Genomic DNA, 17,564 nt, shown 5'->3' with positions numbered 1-17,564 from the left:
TGCTCACCTAGCAGTTCGAAAACATGCAAATGTGAGTAGATCAATAGGTACCGCTTCAGCGGGAAGGTAACGGCGTTCCGAGTTGTCATGCTGGCCACATGACCCGGAAGTGTCTATGACGCCGGCTCCATGGCTTAGAAACGGAGATGAGCACCGCCCCCTAGAGTTGGATTCGACTGGACTTTACGTCAAGGGAAACCTTTACCTTTACCTAATTAAATAATACACTCATGGAAAATGACTGAAATGAAACTAAACCCTTATTAGGAACTGAGGTTTGATGAAAGGTTGCAAATGGACACTAGAGGGAACTAAAGGACCAGGCAGAAAAGAGTTAAAATGGCTAAGCCAGCTATAACATTTTCTTAAAGAGTTTTTTTTGTAACATGGATTAAGATATTAATAACCAATATTTCAGGAAGGATACAGATTTCAATGGATAAACTTTTAGAAGATGACAAGAAAGATTTTTAAAAAAACCTTTACCTGACATAGACTTTACAGAGTTTGAAGGCATGGAAGGCAAGGAAATTGAGATTACCAAAATGGGAATATAAAAGACAAATTAGGAAAAGGATCTGGACATGGAACAGCTGCAGCAAGAAATCCTGCATAATGGGATCTACAAAGTAGATTGGTGAAAGCTTTGAAGACTCCTTTTAGATACCAAAGAGTGATGAAAGATCAAATCTTGCAATGCCATAGGAAGGATTTAAAGGTCAAGATTGTGCAGAGCAAAAAGAAGGAATATGAAGTTGGACTATTTGACCGGGGATAAACTGTTTGTTGGATATTTCTGGTAATAACTCCTAATGGACTTTTTGCTGAACCAGGATTGAAAAGATGATGATTTCTGGATTGCGTATAGATAAAAGTTAGGCTATGGGGAGAAGAGTTTTTTTTAATTTATAACTTTAAAGGAGGGTTTTTTCTTCTACTTTTTTTCTTTTTTTCCTTTTAGTTTACTTCGTATTAGTTTTTACTATGTTTATTAAAAACGTTAATAAAATTATTTAAAATAGACAATATGGCAGCAAGAGGGGAGACTGAGAGCTGCTCTGTGGGGTACCTATGCCTTGCTTACATCCCCTTTGCGATGCACATAAAAAAGGGATGGGCTGTATGGTGGCGGTGGCTGCCATCTTGACTTTTTTGACCCCCCCATTCATGCCCCCCTCCAGAGATGATTCTGGAGCAGATCATAAAGAGATCAGTCTGTAAGCAACAGCGTGGGCATTACCTGACATGCATTTGTCAAGAACAAATCTTGCGAAAACAACCTTATATTTTTGGATTGGGTAATTTCCTTAGTAGGCAACAGGCATGCTGATGATATAACATATTTGCATTTCACCTAAGCATTTGTTGAAGTATCTCATTAGCAAGCTAATTAAATGTGGGTTGAATGGCATGACAAGTGAAGAGATTAACTGGAATATGAAACTGAAAGCTTTACCAACAGTCACAAGCCGCAGGTGAATTGCCAAGGCTGCAAAAAAGGCTGAATGTGGATTCAGTTGTTGCTTTAGCAGAGGTGTGGTTTCCAAATTTTGGGATGCCTCTACTTTATTCTATTCTGGTTGCTCCCACTTTGAGAGTTTTTTCTAGTTCTGGGCACCACATTTGAAGAAGGATTCGAAGAAAGTGCGACAGGGGCACCCTTGCAGAGAAAAACTATATTCAGGGGACTAGAAATGGAATGGTGTGAAGAGGAATGGAAGGATTTAATTGTGTATTTCTTAGATGCATATCCCTTCTTTATTTCAGGACCTCAAGGGGGTATACATAGCATTTCTTCTCCCCAGTATTCCCCACAACTACGTGCTGTGAGGTAGGTTGGGCTGAAATAAAGTATTTGACCAGGTGAAAATGATGGCCCACCATTGACTTGTCCTCCATGAATGTGTCCCAAATGAACTAACCCTTAGCCAGATCCAGCAGAACAAGTCTTATGACTTTGTAGGACCATCGATTTTTGGGAAGTTCAAGGTTACGAACGAACATTGTCTCGGTTGTGCCAAATAGTCCTTCCCTTGCTTTGAACCAGGATTCCTGGTCTCTTCTATGCTCCCCCAGTTCCAGATTTGTTCTACTTTTGCGTGTGTGTGCTGTGTGTATCTTGGCTGTGGAGGATGTAGGCAGATAATCACATCTGGAGGACTAGGTATGTTCAGGAAGAGATGGTAAAGAACTGAAGCAAATGGAGAAATCCTACTTCGCCGAGCTTAAAAATGCAAACTTGGAAGTCCTGGAATTTGAAAAAAATATTTTTTTTAATGAGTCAGCAGCGGCTGAAAGAACAGGAAGCGGAGAAGGAATTCATGACCAGACCCTGCAATGGAGGGATATACTGTAAACAGTGCCTTTTAAGCAGCAATGAAGATGGGAAGCCATCCACCAAGCTACACAGAAGATCCAATGCAGTCAGAAAGCAGCTGCTTTTCATGTGGCATACAATTGAACAAGAAAAGCTACATCCACAAGTCGGTTGCCCCTGTACCAGATCAAGCTGGAGCTGAAACAGCACTGGGGGTGACGGAAGATGATGGCACCTGTCAGTCCTGAAGCAATGAATGGGGCGGGAAAAGTAGATAAGAGGAATAGCTTCTAGTGAGGGACCCGGATGGTAGCTGAGCTAGGACTGAGCCTTTCTCTCAGGGGTGTCCCCAAGGAAGGAGTCAAAAATGTCAAGATGGTGCCCACACCATGCAGTCAAAGCCCATGCCTTTTTCACATCTGTCATAGCCATTCAAACAGTCTTCTGTTTTCCACAGCCAGATTTCTGGACATTGTTAGGCCAAGGTCCACCTCAGCCTAGCCAGCCCACACGTGGTGTCCCAACAATTGCCCAGTGTCTTCCAATGGGAGATCCTTAATGACTCGGTTGGCTGAGGAGCCTCATTGCACATCAGGCTGGGTGGCAGGTCCTTAGATGGATATGCTGTTCTCTATTTCAGGAGGGTTGAGATAATTGTATGGCATCAGCAGGCGCCTGTTCCTTTCCTCGATTTCCTTGGAGATCTTGGCCAGATGTTTTTGGAAAGCAGCAATAACCTTCTTGGGGCCTTCCTCCGTGAAATGTTCATCAGGGTAGTAACCCAGAGGTCTCTGGAAGGAGATGAAAGAAGACCACGGTGAGGTCCCATCTTTGTAGACCTGGGGAACCCTCTTCTTGAGGAAGTCAGTCTACCTAGGGACAGCAGAACCCTCAGCTGAAGGGAGATGCCTGGTGGTCATGAGAAGTATCCCCTTTGGAGCAGATATTCTGGAGTTGGGGCTCTATCAGTTTGAGGGAAATGCCTTAGAGCAAGGAAACCATCCCAGTGAGGGCCATCTCCTGGGATCCCTTGAAGGAAACATCTCCCCTCCTTGGGGGGTGATAACATTTGATAAATAAATTGTGTTCCTGGGGAATCCAGGAGAGATGGGGAACACGTCTTGATAAGAATAAAAGGGACGTTGCTTCTTGGCACACAGAGCAAGTTGCAGACTTTCTTTGCACCTCCCATTATATTTAAATATTACATTTATATGTCCTACCCTTCTCCCAAAGAATTCTAAGTGAGCCACATGGTTCCCCGGTTTCCATTTTATCTTTGTAACAACCCATGAGACTGAGAGGCTATGACTGAATTCAGACTTCACTCTAAGGCATGGTTTGTTCAGCTGTGGTTTATTAACAAAACCAGAATTGATTGGGCTTGTAAACCATGGTTTACAAATGACAGTGCCTGGACTGACATGCCACATTAAACCAAACCAACAAGAGCCACAAAAACTTATTACAGCGTAACCTGATTTGTGAATCTTGGCTGTGGGATTATCTAGAAGCCTCATGGCTAGATTACAGAGTGGGATCCTCAGTCCTTCCCCTCTGCGGCCTGCCTAGTTTGGATCTTTACAGGGTGCAGAAGAATTCATGCTTACTTTGTCCCCCGGTTCCCTGCTGAGAAGCCATAAGATGAGCAACATTTGGCAGCTGGTGCTGACGTCCGGCAAGGTCTCCAGGACGTCCGCAAAAGTCACATTGCCCTTGCATGCTGGGGGAGGCCTCCGCATGGTGGAAGGGTAGTTGGGCATCCAGGCCCCAAAATCAAACTGGAGAAGAATGGAAACTGGAGGTCAGAGCACCCCCAAACCAATGAGCCATTCCTTAGCTCCCACCTGGAAAGAGAAGGTTGCTGAGGAGGCCTAGAAGGGAGGGATCCTTTGGCGACCTGGGACGCTTTCTACAACCAAGGATCTCCCTCTTCCATACTGTAGCTCCTTCTGAAAATGAGATGTTTTTCCAAGCTGTCAAATGATATCAGGAAGTTTGCAGGGAGATGAAAGAGCAGGGGAGCCCTATTCCATTTTCCAGGATTCAACCACCTGTTGCTAACAGATGTTCTGTCCAATTTCTTCTGTCCTCACCCTGGGAAACGATTGGTGGTTTTGACAGTTGCACATCAGGTAGAGACACCACATTTCTCCACCTCCAAGCTTGAGTCATGTTTCTTACACCCATTCTTCATGTGTGTGGTGAGGTTTCCACCAATGATATCATATGGCTACCCTGGAGTTTACCTTCTGTAATATCTAGACAGCTTGGGAAGGCATTGGGTTGGGGAAAGGGGACATATGGACGGTTCAACCTCCACTACCCTTCCATAGATTTATGGAACAAGAAAAGAGGGTCCTCCAGACCTGGGCATTGTTGACACTGGCATGGTGGACGGAGCAGGTGAAGACCACCATTGTCAGGTACCTGGTTAACTCAGCAATAGTTCCTAGGTGTGCAGGGAAACCTGGAAGAACAAAAATTATTGGTGGGGAGGGATGGGCTAAAGGGTAATGCAATTCCCTCCATTCATCTGGCCTGCTATTCCCTTCCAGAATTGCACCAGGCAATTCTTGATTTTACACCTTGATGGCAGAAAAGCTGTGGTGGAACTGAGGGAAAAGAATTTTACCAGAGGATTGTCGCTGATAGAAACATTTCTCGAAGATTTCAGCCACCCAGGCCTGCAGCTCCATGTCCTTCTCCACAGCAGTGTCACTTGGGTAATAATGGCTGATAACTCCAGATACAAAGCTGCAAAGATGCAAAGCGTGGAGGGGTGGGGGAACAGACGGGGCATCAGTCCCAAGGTATGAAAGAGAAACTGGCATTCTCCTAAGCAGCAAGAACTTACGATAAGTAAAGATACCATAGAAAAGCTAAGAGGACATTATGAAAGAATTCTACTGACTGCAGTGTATTAAACACAAGCTCTACTTATACTGATCTCTGTTTAAGTTCCTTGTGCCTTTTTCCGAGCCCATAGATATTAACCTCTCTTACCCATCATGGCTTCTGTTAATCAAAGCTTGCACATAACACTTTTTCGTAAAAGAGAAAAAATGTAGACTAGGTTACCAGCTTTGGCTATATTCAACATTGCCTGCTCATAGTGAGGAATGATACCCATCAGTTTTGGCATATGTTGGTCAGGAAACCACAAGTGCAATCGAAGTCCATTTTTATCCCAAATGTGCTCACCTATTCCATGCAACCTAGGACCTCTAATCTAGAGATTGCCTTGAACCAAGATACTGTGATCTGCATCCCCTTATGGTATACTGAAACACACTTGGGATATGGGATGTAGGATGTCCCTTATCAAGCCTGGAATTCAGTGATTTGAGGATGGGGGTGCAGATAGACCTTGCTGGCTATATTCTCATCCTCCCCCATTCCCTTCTGCTGGGACCACACCTCTCTATAGCACCCCAGAGCTTCAACCCATCCTCCTTGTAATAGTAGTTGGGCAATGATTCGACTCCTCTGTCCCGGAGATCGTCAGGGAGGCAGAGAGTGGAGTAGGTCAGCTGCGAAAGTCCCCTGGCCACCAGCTGCGACAGACCCTGGAAACCTGTGCCCATCACCTGGAAAGAAAGAAGAAAGAAAGAAAGGAAGAAGAAAGAAGAAAGAAAGAAAGAAAGAAAGAAAGAAAGAAAGAAAGAAAGAAAGAAAGAAAGAAAGAAAACATTTGTAATAGACCTTCTCAGTGTAAAAAATGAATACAGGTAGTCCTTGCTTAAAAACCACAACTGGGACTGGAATTTTGGTTACTAAGCAAAGTGGTCATTAAGCAAATCTGACCAGACAATCTTTTTTGCGGTAGTCATTAAGCGAACCACTGCAGTCGTTAAGCGAATCACAGGGTTGTTATGCAAATCTTGTAGTTCCTCGTTGATTTTGCTTGCTGGAAGCTGGCTGGGAAGGTTGAAAATGGTGATCACGTGACCCATGGGATGCCGTGATGGTTGTAAGCGTGAGGACCAGTCGTAAGTCAGTTTTTTAGCGCCGTTGTAAATCTGAACCATCACTAAATGAACGCTCATTAAGTGAGGACCACCTGTAGTGCCTTCCATCTTCCATTTTTTGACATACACATACCTTCCAGACACCCCTGCTTTGTATGCCTGGAACACAAAGATATCTCTTTTCCCCCCATAACATCATTGGAAATGGGAACCTGCCCTTCCCTTCCCTTCCCTTCCCTTCCTGTCTGGTGCAGTTCCACCTGGGATCAGGATGATCAAGGGCAAGCAGGATCCATCCTTTACCTTATCAAGCATCCCACTGGGGCCGAGGAGGTTCGCCCTGCCAAGGACATTGATATGCAGTGTGTAGCGGAAGTGCGGGACTAGCAGCTGCGGGAAAGGAAACCACAAGCAGGTCAGACAAGAAATGAGGCAAGTTTTATGGAGTACCTAGGAGATCTGCCCTCTCTCTGCACCCCTCCCGAGGATACCTTGACTTCTACAGCAGTATTTCTCAACCTTGGCAGCTTGGAGATGTGTGGACTTCAACTCCCAGAATTCCCCAGCCTGGCTGGGGAATTCTGGGAGTTGAAGTCCACACATCTCCAAGCTGCCAAGGTTGAGAAATACTGCTCTAGAGATTTGTGGGTGGGTTACTTGAGGTGCCTTGAGCCGGTGAGCAGTGGCTCACCAAATCCGGTGGACCTCTTTGCCATCACGTAGCCAGGATGTTTGTTTCATCCCTGACCATTCGACGGTGCTGACCCCTCCCTATGGCTGAGGCTTTCTTTCCTCCCCACACATACACACCTTGTGTACTGGATGGCACCGGGGAAGCTGCCGGAGGGTGGCCAACAGGAAGACTTCCATGACCAGGTGAGTGTAAAGCAGGTGGGTGAGCATCTCATGGATGTAAAATGTGCTGTTGCGAACCCAAAACTTGGCCAGCGCCCAGTCCCACTCAGAATCAGTGGGTAGGAAAATGGGGCTCTGTGGTCCAGGTCGCTGAGTCAGCTGGAACGAGAAGGAACTCTTGAGATCCCTGCTTTTTCAAAGATCCTCTGGAGGAAGTAGAACGGTGTCCAATCTCCACTCAAGTCGACTCGAACTCACTCAATCTCAGTCGGTCAAATATCTGATGGTGTACAGTCCACCCTCCCTTAAGCTCTCAGATCAGAGAGATGCAGATGTTACATTACGCCACGTCCCCACGGACAAGGTTTTACATGACTGCCAGCCTCACCCCCTTTGCAGGGAAGGAAATTGGTTTATTTTTATACAGCGTATATCCTGCATGGTGTTTTCAGTTGCCCTGTCCACCAGGAGGCAAGCACTAAGTGACAGGTTCCTCCTGTTTGGGACTCGTCAGATGTAGGTGGCCAGATGTTATTTTATAGGGTTCAAACTCTCTACCAGGGATTGAACTCGTGGGCCTCTGCACCTTAGATGACAATCTGCAGTGCATTAGAAGTAAAACCCTGTACGCAGGGGCATGACATAACAAAACATCTGTATCTCTTTGCTTGGACAACTTAAGGAAAGGTGGGCTGTTTATACCATTTTGTGTTGGAAGTCCTGGCAAATCCAGCATGCCTCATTAGCATGTGAATTAGCATGTAAATTGAGTTGTCCCACAATGCAACTCTGAGGAAGCTGTTCGTTGCCATTCCTACTTCCTCTTTCTCTCTTCCTCCTTCTTCCACCCAGGGGGAAGCAAGCATGTTGCTCTGCTCTCCATTCATCAGGGCCATGTGCTCGGGCCTTGATGAAGGATCCTGCCCCTTTCTTCCACACAGCCCTTGGCAGCACAATGGGGCTGAGGGTTTAGGGCAAACTAAGTATTTAGAAAGAAAAGAAGAACAAAGGAACTTCATCTTTTCCACCAAGATGGATGTAACAGAAGCAACAATAAAGTCAGTAAGAATTCTTTTACTTATCTTAACCTAATCTGTCTAAGCGTGTGATTCTTTATGCTTGGGAGGGCTGAAGTGTGTAAGATCAATAACCTGTATTTCTCTGGCATGCTCATTGACGCTATCTAAGATAATTTTCTTTTTCTGCGCCAGCTTCTCAGCTGTGTTATAAGCTCTGCTCCGTTTCAGTGATTCTAGCAAGCCACTAAATTGGCTTCATCTTGATAGATTTTTTTCTGCAACACCCTCTGAGGAAAAGGATCTGGATAGCTTCTCAAGCGAATGCAAATATTTTCGGGTTGCATCTTTTGCGGAATCCGACTTCCCTATGTGATTGAAAACAATATATTTCAAAAGGGCCTCGGATTGCTATGGCAGGGCAGAGAATTGACCAAACCAGGGCTGTGCCAGGTTTAAGGAATTTTCTACCTATCTTTTGACTGCTTTATTCCTTGACTGATACATTAAAAACTGCTTAGAATTTTCTTCATTTAAATCACTGCTCTTTGGTGGTAGAGAAGACAGAGAAAGGAAGGATCACCTCCCTCTTCATTCAAGAGAGAGCAGCTTCTTTGAGCTGGAGAACAGCTGCAAGATGAATTGATGCTTGACCCAGGAGAGAAAGTAGATACTCTTCCAGCAGGAGACAGATACTTCCCTAACTTGGCCAATTTAAAACCCATTTTTTTTTCAAGAAACTTACATTGTTTCACAAGGAAAGCTCTTTCATTTAGTAGATGGTGAAGCACATAATAGTGGAAATTAAAAATAAATATGATTAACAACCTTCAAAATTTGTAGTGGAAAAGAGAAATAGGTCCAGAAGAAACAATTCTGGAAGTTTCCAGTATTGGTGATTAAAAGTCCTAGCAACTGTATTGCATTTATTCATTGCAAAGGTCCTACCAAGAACCATGCAAGTTTTTTTAGCCGTGGATCAGAAAATTACAGCTAGAGATTTAGTCAAATTTTATATCCTTTGTTAGATGGTAAAGGATTCCTCTCTCCTAGCTATTTTAATAAAGCTTTCAATCCAAGCCCAATTAATTTATGCTGTCTTTATTGAAGAGGCTAGGTACTGATCTTGAAACCTAAGCGTTGATAAACCATGTCAATATTTGGATGGGAGACCACTAGAAAATCCCAGGCTTGATTGGGACGTTGAAAAACATTTCAGAAGGAGGCAAGGGCAGAGAACTTTCACAGTGTTCCATCACCGAGGACGTAACTTTATAATGGAGCATGTTTCTCCTTGTTCAAAAATCCTTTTTTAAGTGCCTTTTTATTGTGTAATTTTATATCTTTTTAAGATATGCATTTCTGCTACGAGAGCTAAGTCTGTTCTCTATGCAGCCCCAGGTGACAATAAAACGGTTCTTCCAAGCAACGGGCATGACCCAGAGGGAGAAAGGAGCTTTAGTGAACAGGAGATCCTACCTGAATCGCGATGGGCATCATCTCCCCCCACGGAGTGAGGTGGAGGAGGCAGAGAGGAGCTGAGACGTGCTGGGGGCACCCGTTGATTCTTGTGGCCGGGATGCCGTCCAGAATCTGGCAGTCTATGAGGAAGATGTGGCCTTCCTAAAAGTCACAAGCAAAGTGTCTGAAATGGGGGAGGTGGAAGAGGGGACCTGGAAACAACTTTGCGCTTCCCAAATGAAAGATGTGGGTTTCTCTCAAACTGCCACCGTCCCTTCCCTTCCCTTCCCTTCCAGCTTCAGATCTAAATAATTGGACTGTTTGCAGTGAAGGAGCCTGATCAATCCACCATCTCTGGGGGAAAAGAATTAAATCAGGAGTACTTGGGGACTATCCAAGATTCATATGTTGGGTGCTAGAGGAAAGACGTCGGTTTGGGCCCAGTCTCTCAAAATCAGTCTGGTACCAGCTCCAGGTAATGAATAACAGCCTTCTTCTTTTCAGCGGGGCAGACGTTGAACTGTTTCCCATAGAAATGGGGCCCCAATGGATAACCAAAAGAGTCCATTTGGGATTTCCTGTCTCAGAACCCAACACCTTGGCCTCACCACTATATGAGGCAGTGAAGGTGTTGGACTGGACTGGGGAGGTCCCTCTCAACCACAAAAGCACCCTGGGTGACTTTCAGCTGGGGCTTCTCCCTCAACCCACCCTACCTCACAGGGGTGTTGTGGGAAAAAGGGGTGGAGGGAGAGTTAGGTATGCGATCTATGAAACCTCTAGAAGCTGAGTTCAACTCAGGGGAGATGTTGGCTTTCTATCACCTCTTGAGCAGAAGACCTTCTCCAAAACAGCATTCGGCTGTGCTTTGTGGAGCTGGTGCGGGCATATGCATCCTGGCTGGGTGTGTTGGTGTGTCCCTCATCTTACCTTCACCTCTTTATCCAGGGTGGTGTGGGTCCCCAAGGATTCGGCCACCATCTCCTGTGTAACTGGGAACTTAGCCGGAATCTCTGGGCATCGCTGAATGATCCCTGGGCTCGCGCCATTGAGATATTGGTAGCCAAAGAAGGCGTCTTCATCCCAGTGCTTGCTGACATATTCTGGGGACACAGAGATGTCCTTGAAAGGTCAGCGGGAGGGCTGGATTTCTAGGACAAGAAAGAGTTTGGCTGACTGTCCTCCAGGACAATATTCATAAAGCTCCGTCCCTCCCGTTTGAAAACTAGATCTCATGGTAAGTCTGCTTACGCGGCAGGGTTCCTGGGCCATCGCAGAAAACATTCCGAATCTGCAATGGGTGCAGAATTAAAATTTCGAAGAGTCTCAGCTTTTCCTTTCTTTGAAAGCCAAGTTATCTGGAAGCAGCCCCTCCCCTTAGAATCACTCTCATGATTCTAAGTTTCTAGTCCACATGGGTAGGAAACTGTGCCTGGAAATTCACCAGCTGTTCCAACACCAATGCTCGAAGCTGAAGATGGGCTGAAGGTTCTGTGGTCCTCACTCTGCTGAGTATACACAAGGCCAGGGTTGTCCACAGGGCAGTGTTTCTCAGCCTGAAGATGGGTGGACTTCAACTCCCAGAGTTCCCCAGCCAGCCACAGTACAATTGTGACTCTGTGAAGTGCCCTGCAGACGACCCGGGAAATAAGGCCGGGTGAGAAGACTGACCTGAGGTTGGGGTTCGATAGAACCAAAAGCACCTTCGGATGTCGTCCAATTTCTTCCAGGCCTTTTTATAGTTCAGCAACCCTTTTAGCTTCAACTCAAATTCCCTAGCATTGAAAAAGGGAAAATAAATATAAGGGAGACAGATTCCTCCTCTCCTCCCACCCTCTGTTCCCTGGCGCAGGAAGAGCCAACAGGCTTTCAGGAAATATGACCAAGTTTTCTCTGGCTGGGATGCAGGAAGGGGGAAAATTCCCTCTGCAGAGTTTCATCTAACATGCAGTTGGCTGGGATCGGGAAAAGGCTGAGCTGAGCTCAACTCCTGGTGTTGAGGAGAGACCAGTGTTTCTCGACCTTGGCAGCTTGAAGATGGGTGGACTTCAACTCCCAGAATTCCCCAGCCAGTGGTGGACTTCAACTCCCAGAATTCCCCAGCCAGTGGTGGACTTCAACTCCCAGAATTCCCCAGCCAGTGGTGGACTTCAACTCCCAGAATTCCCCAGCCAGCTTGCTGGCTGGGGAATTCTGGGAGTTGAAGTCCACCCATCTTCAAGCTGCCAAGGTCGAGAAACACTGACATAGACAGAAATATTAGAAATACAAATGCTGGCGAGGTCTGCTGATTAAAAGGAAGGCTTGATCCTGGGTTTTGGAAATTGAACTCAAAGCCCCAAACAGACCTATTAACCACAATATTATTCATTATCCCACCATCCACCTTCACAGCATTTCCTTCGTTGGCTGCAGAGATTTTACAAAACTTGCGGAAAACTGATCCAACCACGGCAGCGGATCGAACAGGACTTTTTCCCTGCAAGCCGCGCAGAATTCTTGGATTCTCCTCCTGCTCCATCCCAACGTGTACGTACGCGGCCGTCCGGTGGATTTGGAAGGCCCTGGATTCGGTGCTTGGATATTGATCGTTCAGGTGTAGTTGGTCCACAGAATCAACATCTAGGCATTTGGGCCATCCTGGCTGGTAGTCTTTATACCTGTGGCAAAGAGACACCGGAAAGGATTTGAGGATGAATAAAGAAGCAAATTTCTCCCCCTTTGGGATGCTTTCTGTTCAGAATGATCTTTTGGCTTTCCCAGTACAGGTAGTCCTTGCTTAACAACCACAGTTGAGACTGGAATTTCAGTTGCTAAGTGAAGTGGTCATTAAGTGAATCCAACTCGATTTTGTGACCTTTTTTGCGGCAAGCGTTAAGCGAATCACCACAGGAGTTAAGTGAACCATGTGGTCATTAAGTGAATCACGCGGTCCCCCACTGATTTTGCTTGCCAGTAACCAGCCAGGAAGGTCAAAAATGACCACAGGATGCTGCGATGGTCATAAATGCGAACCGGTTGCCATGCGCCCACATTGTGATCATGTGACCGTGGGGATGCTGCAATGGTTGTAAGTGTGAGGAGTGGTTGTAAGTCTGTTTTTTCAGCACTGTTGTATGTCCAAACTGTCACTAAATGAATGGTTGTTAAGCGAGGACTACCTGTACAGGCAGAACATTAATGCTGAAGATGGGGTCATTTCCTTCCTCCTTTATTTATTTATTTAGTCAATTTATATGCCCCCCCATCCCCATAAATGACTATTTGTCCTTTTCTATAAAAGTTTTGCTCTTCAGTAGCACATACAGGAACATCGATGCGGTTTGAGGCAGGGTGCTTCCAGAAAAATGGTTTCTGGAGCTAACGATCAAAAGAATTGCTCCACCTTTTCCATTTTTATATTTTTCCCCCATTAGCAGTGGGAGAACAAGGCTGAGCTCAAATGGAGATGGGCTTCATCTCAATCCCTGTAAAATTGTCCCAGATGTGAGAATGGCAATCGCTGCACTGAACTGCCTCTAAATGTTGTCTCCTCCTCCTTGGCTTGTCCTCAGCATATATATGATTGCACTTTTTTCCCCCTCTTGTCTTGTAAAAATAGGCCTTAGGGATATCAGCGACCCTTTGCAAGCATCAGAAATGGAGAAGAACATGGAATACACATTTTCCTATTAAAAATCAGGATTCTGGCAGCACCTTTTCCCACGAACCAATTTGATTAACTTGGAAATTGTGGGCAGCTCAAATTGGTGTGCAAAGCTTTACATGAGTGTTTCTCAATCTCAGTGAGTTTAAGACCTGTGGACTTCAACTCCCAGAATTCCCCAGCCAGCCAAGCTGGCTGGGGAATTCTGGGAGTTGAAGTCCATAAGTCATAAACTCCCTGTAATTGAGAAACACTGATTTAAATGACTACATCACTCCTTCATGTTTATTTATTAGCACATAGTCTTCTTTCCCTGGGGAAGCACACCTGCTGGGCTCCAGGTAGCCAACTCCAGACAGGTTTGATTCTAATTCCCCTCATTCTTAGCCAGATTCTGCTTTGCGGGGTATTGGGGGAGAAAGAAGTAATCAGTGATGGCATTTTGCAGACCTGAATCTGATACTGATGCCCAGATCTCAACCAACTCTGTGAAGCAGTGAGAGTAAGCGTCTGAAACTCCGCACCAAAAATTGGATTCCTTGGATAGTTTTTATGGCCTCAGGATTTTAAAAGACACTGGAGTGTGTGCCTTTGTGCATGCATGCAAGGGGGAGTGTTTAAATCTATTTGTGAAGAATCACACCCTTTTAAATATTTACAGGTGGCCTTAGCATTTTAGATAAGCTGACTCACCTATAGGCTTCCTGTTTTGCTAGTAGTTCGTACCTCCGATGCTCTAGCAGCAATTGATTATTTGCATCCATGTGAACAATTTTAGCTGCAAAAAAAGGAGAGGAGAAAATTGGCCTGTTGGAGTGATTTGTAACCTGCCTGCTTTGTTTTCTTCCTTCTGCCACGCTGAAAGAAGAGAAGTTCAAAATATCATTATCCTCTTCTATGTTAAAGAAATTAATTGTGACTGTAACTTATGTTGGAGCCCAGTTTCGGGGCAGCTGCATAGCCCTTGAATCTCCCCAATCGCTTTGTGCTTTTGAACAGCTGTCACCAAAGGCAGAAATTCCACTGGAAAAGCTTTCTGGGTCTCTCAAAAAGGCCTTTGCGTTATTGTCAGTTGGAATTCATGTCAGCTGTCCCTACAGTTTTTCTTATGCTGCATTCAGGTCATTTTAACTGTGTTTTGATCTGTTGGTTGTCTAGAGCCTTAATGGTGGGATGGGTGGCTGTACAAACCAAATAAATCAAATAATAAATTTCTGTACCAGGAAGGACAAAATTATACCTGCAGATTCCTGCCTGTCTTGTGGTAGAAGCTGGAGGCAATCCAAGGATCCTTGACAATGCTTCTCCTCTAGATCAGCACAAACTGCAGAGGATCCATTTCTGACACTTCTTAATAAATCATCCCCTGGTTTTGTGACTATCTTCACCCACTAGGGAAGTCTTCAGAAATAAATGTGACAAAGCCGCTGAGCCACATCTGGACTATTCATTATATAGAACTGTTTCTCAACCTCGACACGTTTAAGACGTGTGGACTTCAACTCCCAGAATTCCCCAGCTGGCTGGGGAATTCTGGGAGTTGAAGTCCACACGTCTTAAACGTGTCGAGGTTGAGAAACACTGCTCTAGGGCCTCCTTCCACAAGCCTCGTAGAAGATGCGAAGGTCTCACCGGTCCCTTCTCGGAGCTGCAAGGTGGAGTAGCCCAGGATCCACTGGTAGCAAGGGAAATGGTTCGTCTGCCCGTGGGGCGTCTCCACTTCAATGAAGCTGCAGTTCCAGTCTGTGCAGGGGAAAAACTTGTAGGCCTCCTTATGGAGATGGACCAGCAGAAGCGCCCCCAACTCCTTTGGAGTTTCAACCACAAATTCCTCAACCTGCGAAACCAAAGAGGAAAGTTTAAATGTATCTGGCAGCTGGAGAGTGGCTTCCCCCACTTGGGTGCCTTCCAGGTACCCTGGACTCCAGTCCCCATCAGCTCCCGCCATTGCTGGCTGAAATCCAGGATCAGCTATGAGGTTTGTTAGATGACAGCAGGCCACTGCACTCCTTCCGCTTAACCTACCTTACAGGGCTGTTGTTTTGGGGTTCAGCTGGACGGTAGGATCAACTATGTCGGTTGGGTTAAGCTCCACTGAGGAAAGTTAGGATGCAAATAAATAGGAAAATCTCCTTTCGGTTGAGGTTGGGACTACATAGACGCAATCACACAGATTTTTTGCCCACAGCGTGGAAGAAGGTTGCTTTGCCAGATGTGCACTTTTCAACTTCCCCGCCTAATCTAAGTCCTGGGCGTTCACTGTGGTCTCCCATCCAAGTCTTAGGCAGGCTGAACTGATTTGCTTCATAGATAAATCTCTCTCTATTTTCAACAAGCAAACAAACCAAAATTCAGCTAGGCTCCCTTGATACAGGGTTTGTATCATGCCATATCAGGTACAAAGCCCGCAGCGTCTGGCAGAGGCGCCCTAATTTTGGGCCTTCTTCTTTTCACTGCAAAACTTGACTTATTGCCGAACCCCAGAATGTATTTCTTCAATCACATGGAAGGTGCATGGCTTGGACAGACCTTTAGGGAGAGCTGCCTGTCAAGTGGTAGACAGATATATGCATTGCAGCAGAGATACCTGCAAGACCATCCCTTCCCATCCATCATATCCTTCCTGGGGGAGAGGAGGGAAATACAAGAACACGCACATAACAGAGCTTGGATTATGTCCGACCTTTCCTCCACAAATAAAAAACACGTCACAGACGTAAGTGGTGGAACAAGATTCAAGTTCTGTTCAGATCTGCTATAAGAAGGGAAAATTGCACCATTCTTAGGCTAAGGAGAAAAAAAAATCTCCAGCTCAGGTATTGTTAGCAAGAATGGAGAATTTGCTCCTCACAGCCCCTTATTTGTGGGTGGCAAACTTGGAGGGGGGGGAATAGATTTCAGCACAAAATGGGACCCAAATATTTTAAAGTTTGGCTCAGCTCTTTGTATGCTGGTAATACAAGCAGCTACTTGAATCTTAAGGAGTCTGACAGCGTCTTTTCAGGCTAACAAGTGTAATCCAAAGGCAGAAGCTTTCGCGAGCTCACGAAAGCTTCTGCCTTTGAATTACATTTGTTAATCTGAAAAGACGCTGTCAGACTCCTGATTTCGGGGTACCACGGACTAACTTGGCTCTTCTCCTATAATGCCTACAAGGAGAAGCACAACATTCAGCCCCATGGAGCAGAAATCCATAAAGCATCTGATGGAGTGAGCTGTGGTCCCCGTAAGCTTCTGCCTTTTTATAAAATTGGACACCGTAGTCAGAAATGGAGTTCCCGGACTCTTCCTGAATTTTGGCTAGCCTAGGCTAAGACATCTTCCTTCTACAAAACCTCTCCTTGAAGAGCAATAACAGGGTAAGATTAGCAGAGGATCATCTCTTCTCCTTCATCCTGTGGAGCAAGATCTGCCTGTTTTCTCAAAAAGATGGAGGCTATCCGACAGCCCAAGGCTCAGCCTGTTTTACGAGATTTGTGGATCTGGCTTGCAAATGTCAGACAACCACAAGACGTCGGCCAAAAGAGTGTCTCCTTTGCTGCCATCTAGCATGGCAAAGCAGATCTCACTCCTGAAGAACCCCCTGCCGGTCTGCAGGAATGAGGCAAAGGATGATGGGAGCTGTAGTAACCTCTGGAGGCTCGAAGGCTGCCTCCCACATTACCAAACTTCCAAGTACTTACTTCTCCGGGAGAAAAATCCTTCCCATATTTATCCAGCCGAACCTTGGGACTCTCCCCGTGAGTTCCCACCAAGGTGATGGAGATGGAATCCATGGTCCCGCCATACCAGTAGTTGCCAGTGGCCACTCGGATTTTGTAGGTGACCTTGAGAACTTCTGCCATGGTGGCCAGTGACCCTGATGGAGAAAGAAGGAAAGAGGAGAAAAAGAGAGGGAGAGAGAGGAAGGGAAAGAAAAAATATCACCACAAAAGTTTTGCCTTCTTTTAGCTCCTGAAATTTCTCAGTATGAACAAGAAAAGCAGCAAGTTCACCCACTGGTGTGCCTTGGAGGGATGAAGCTGGTTGTCCTGGTCATGAGGCTGCTGGATGGGGCCCGCCCTTCTCTGCCACACCTTTGTCCCTCCAGTGACAAATGCAACTGCTCCCTGGCAGACAGGAAGGGCCACAGCACGAGGCAAAGGCATCTGATGAATGCTGGAAGAAACCAGGTGCCAAGGTTCCTAGAAGACAGCTAAGCGCTTCCTACAATATATAATCATCAAGGCAGAAGGTTTCCCTGAGGGTCTTTGGTCCAACCCTCTGCTCAATGCATGATCTGCAGTCCAGGACGAAAG

The 17,564-nt window shown here is 45.8% G+C and overlaps 1 protein-coding gene across 1 annotated transcript; it reads right to left on the bottom strand.

Moving 5' to 3' along the window:
• Nucleotides 1-2,733: 2,733 nt before the first annotated feature.
• Nucleotides 2,734-17,111, bottom strand: LOC134497247 (hydroperoxide isomerase ALOXE3-like). Its single transcript, XM_063302915.1, has 14 exons — nt 16,950-17,111; nt 14,899-15,103; nt 13,960-14,044; nt 12,158-12,280; nt 11,292-11,395; nt 10,551-10,723; nt 9,639-9,782; nt 7,099-7,302; nt 6,592-6,678; nt 5,738-5,907; nt 4,953-5,074; nt 4,687-4,787; nt 3,928-4,098; nt 2,734-3,108 (listed from the first exon to the last, which is right to left on the bottom strand). Exons 1-14 carry the CDS (start codon nt 17,109-17,111, stop codon nt 2,929-2,931), a joined length of 2,031 nt encoding a protein of 676 aa, XP_063158985.1. The 3' UTR covers nt 2,734-2,928.
• Between the last annotated feature and the right edge of the window lie 453 nt (nt 17,112-17,564).

The sequence above is a fragment of the Candoia aspera genome, chromosome 4, assembly GCF_035149785.1.
Source record: "Candoia aspera isolate rCanAsp1 chromosome 4, rCanAsp1.hap2, whole genome shotgun sequence".
Lineage (NCBI taxonomy): Eukaryota > Metazoa > Chordata > Lepidosauria > Squamata > Boidae > Candoia > Candoia aspera.
The sequence above is the reverse complement of the archived record's forward strand: the minus strand, read 5'-3'. Positions and strand labels throughout refer to the sequence as shown.

Excerpts from the sequence above, each read along its gene's own strand:
- LOC134497247 (XM_063302915.1), bottom strand. The coding sequence starts at position 17,111 with ATGGCAGAAGTTCTCAAGGTCACCTACAAAATCCGAGTGGCCACTGGC. Across the intron at positions 6,679-7,098 it reads GGTGCCATCCAGTACACAAG|CTGCTAGTCCCGCACTTCCG; the intron begins GTGTGTATGTGT and ends CCTTTCCCGCAG. Across the intron at positions 3,109-3,927 it reads GCAGGGAACCGGGGGACAAA|AGACCTCTGGGTTACTACCC; the intron begins GTAAGCATGAAT and ends ATCTCCTTCCAG.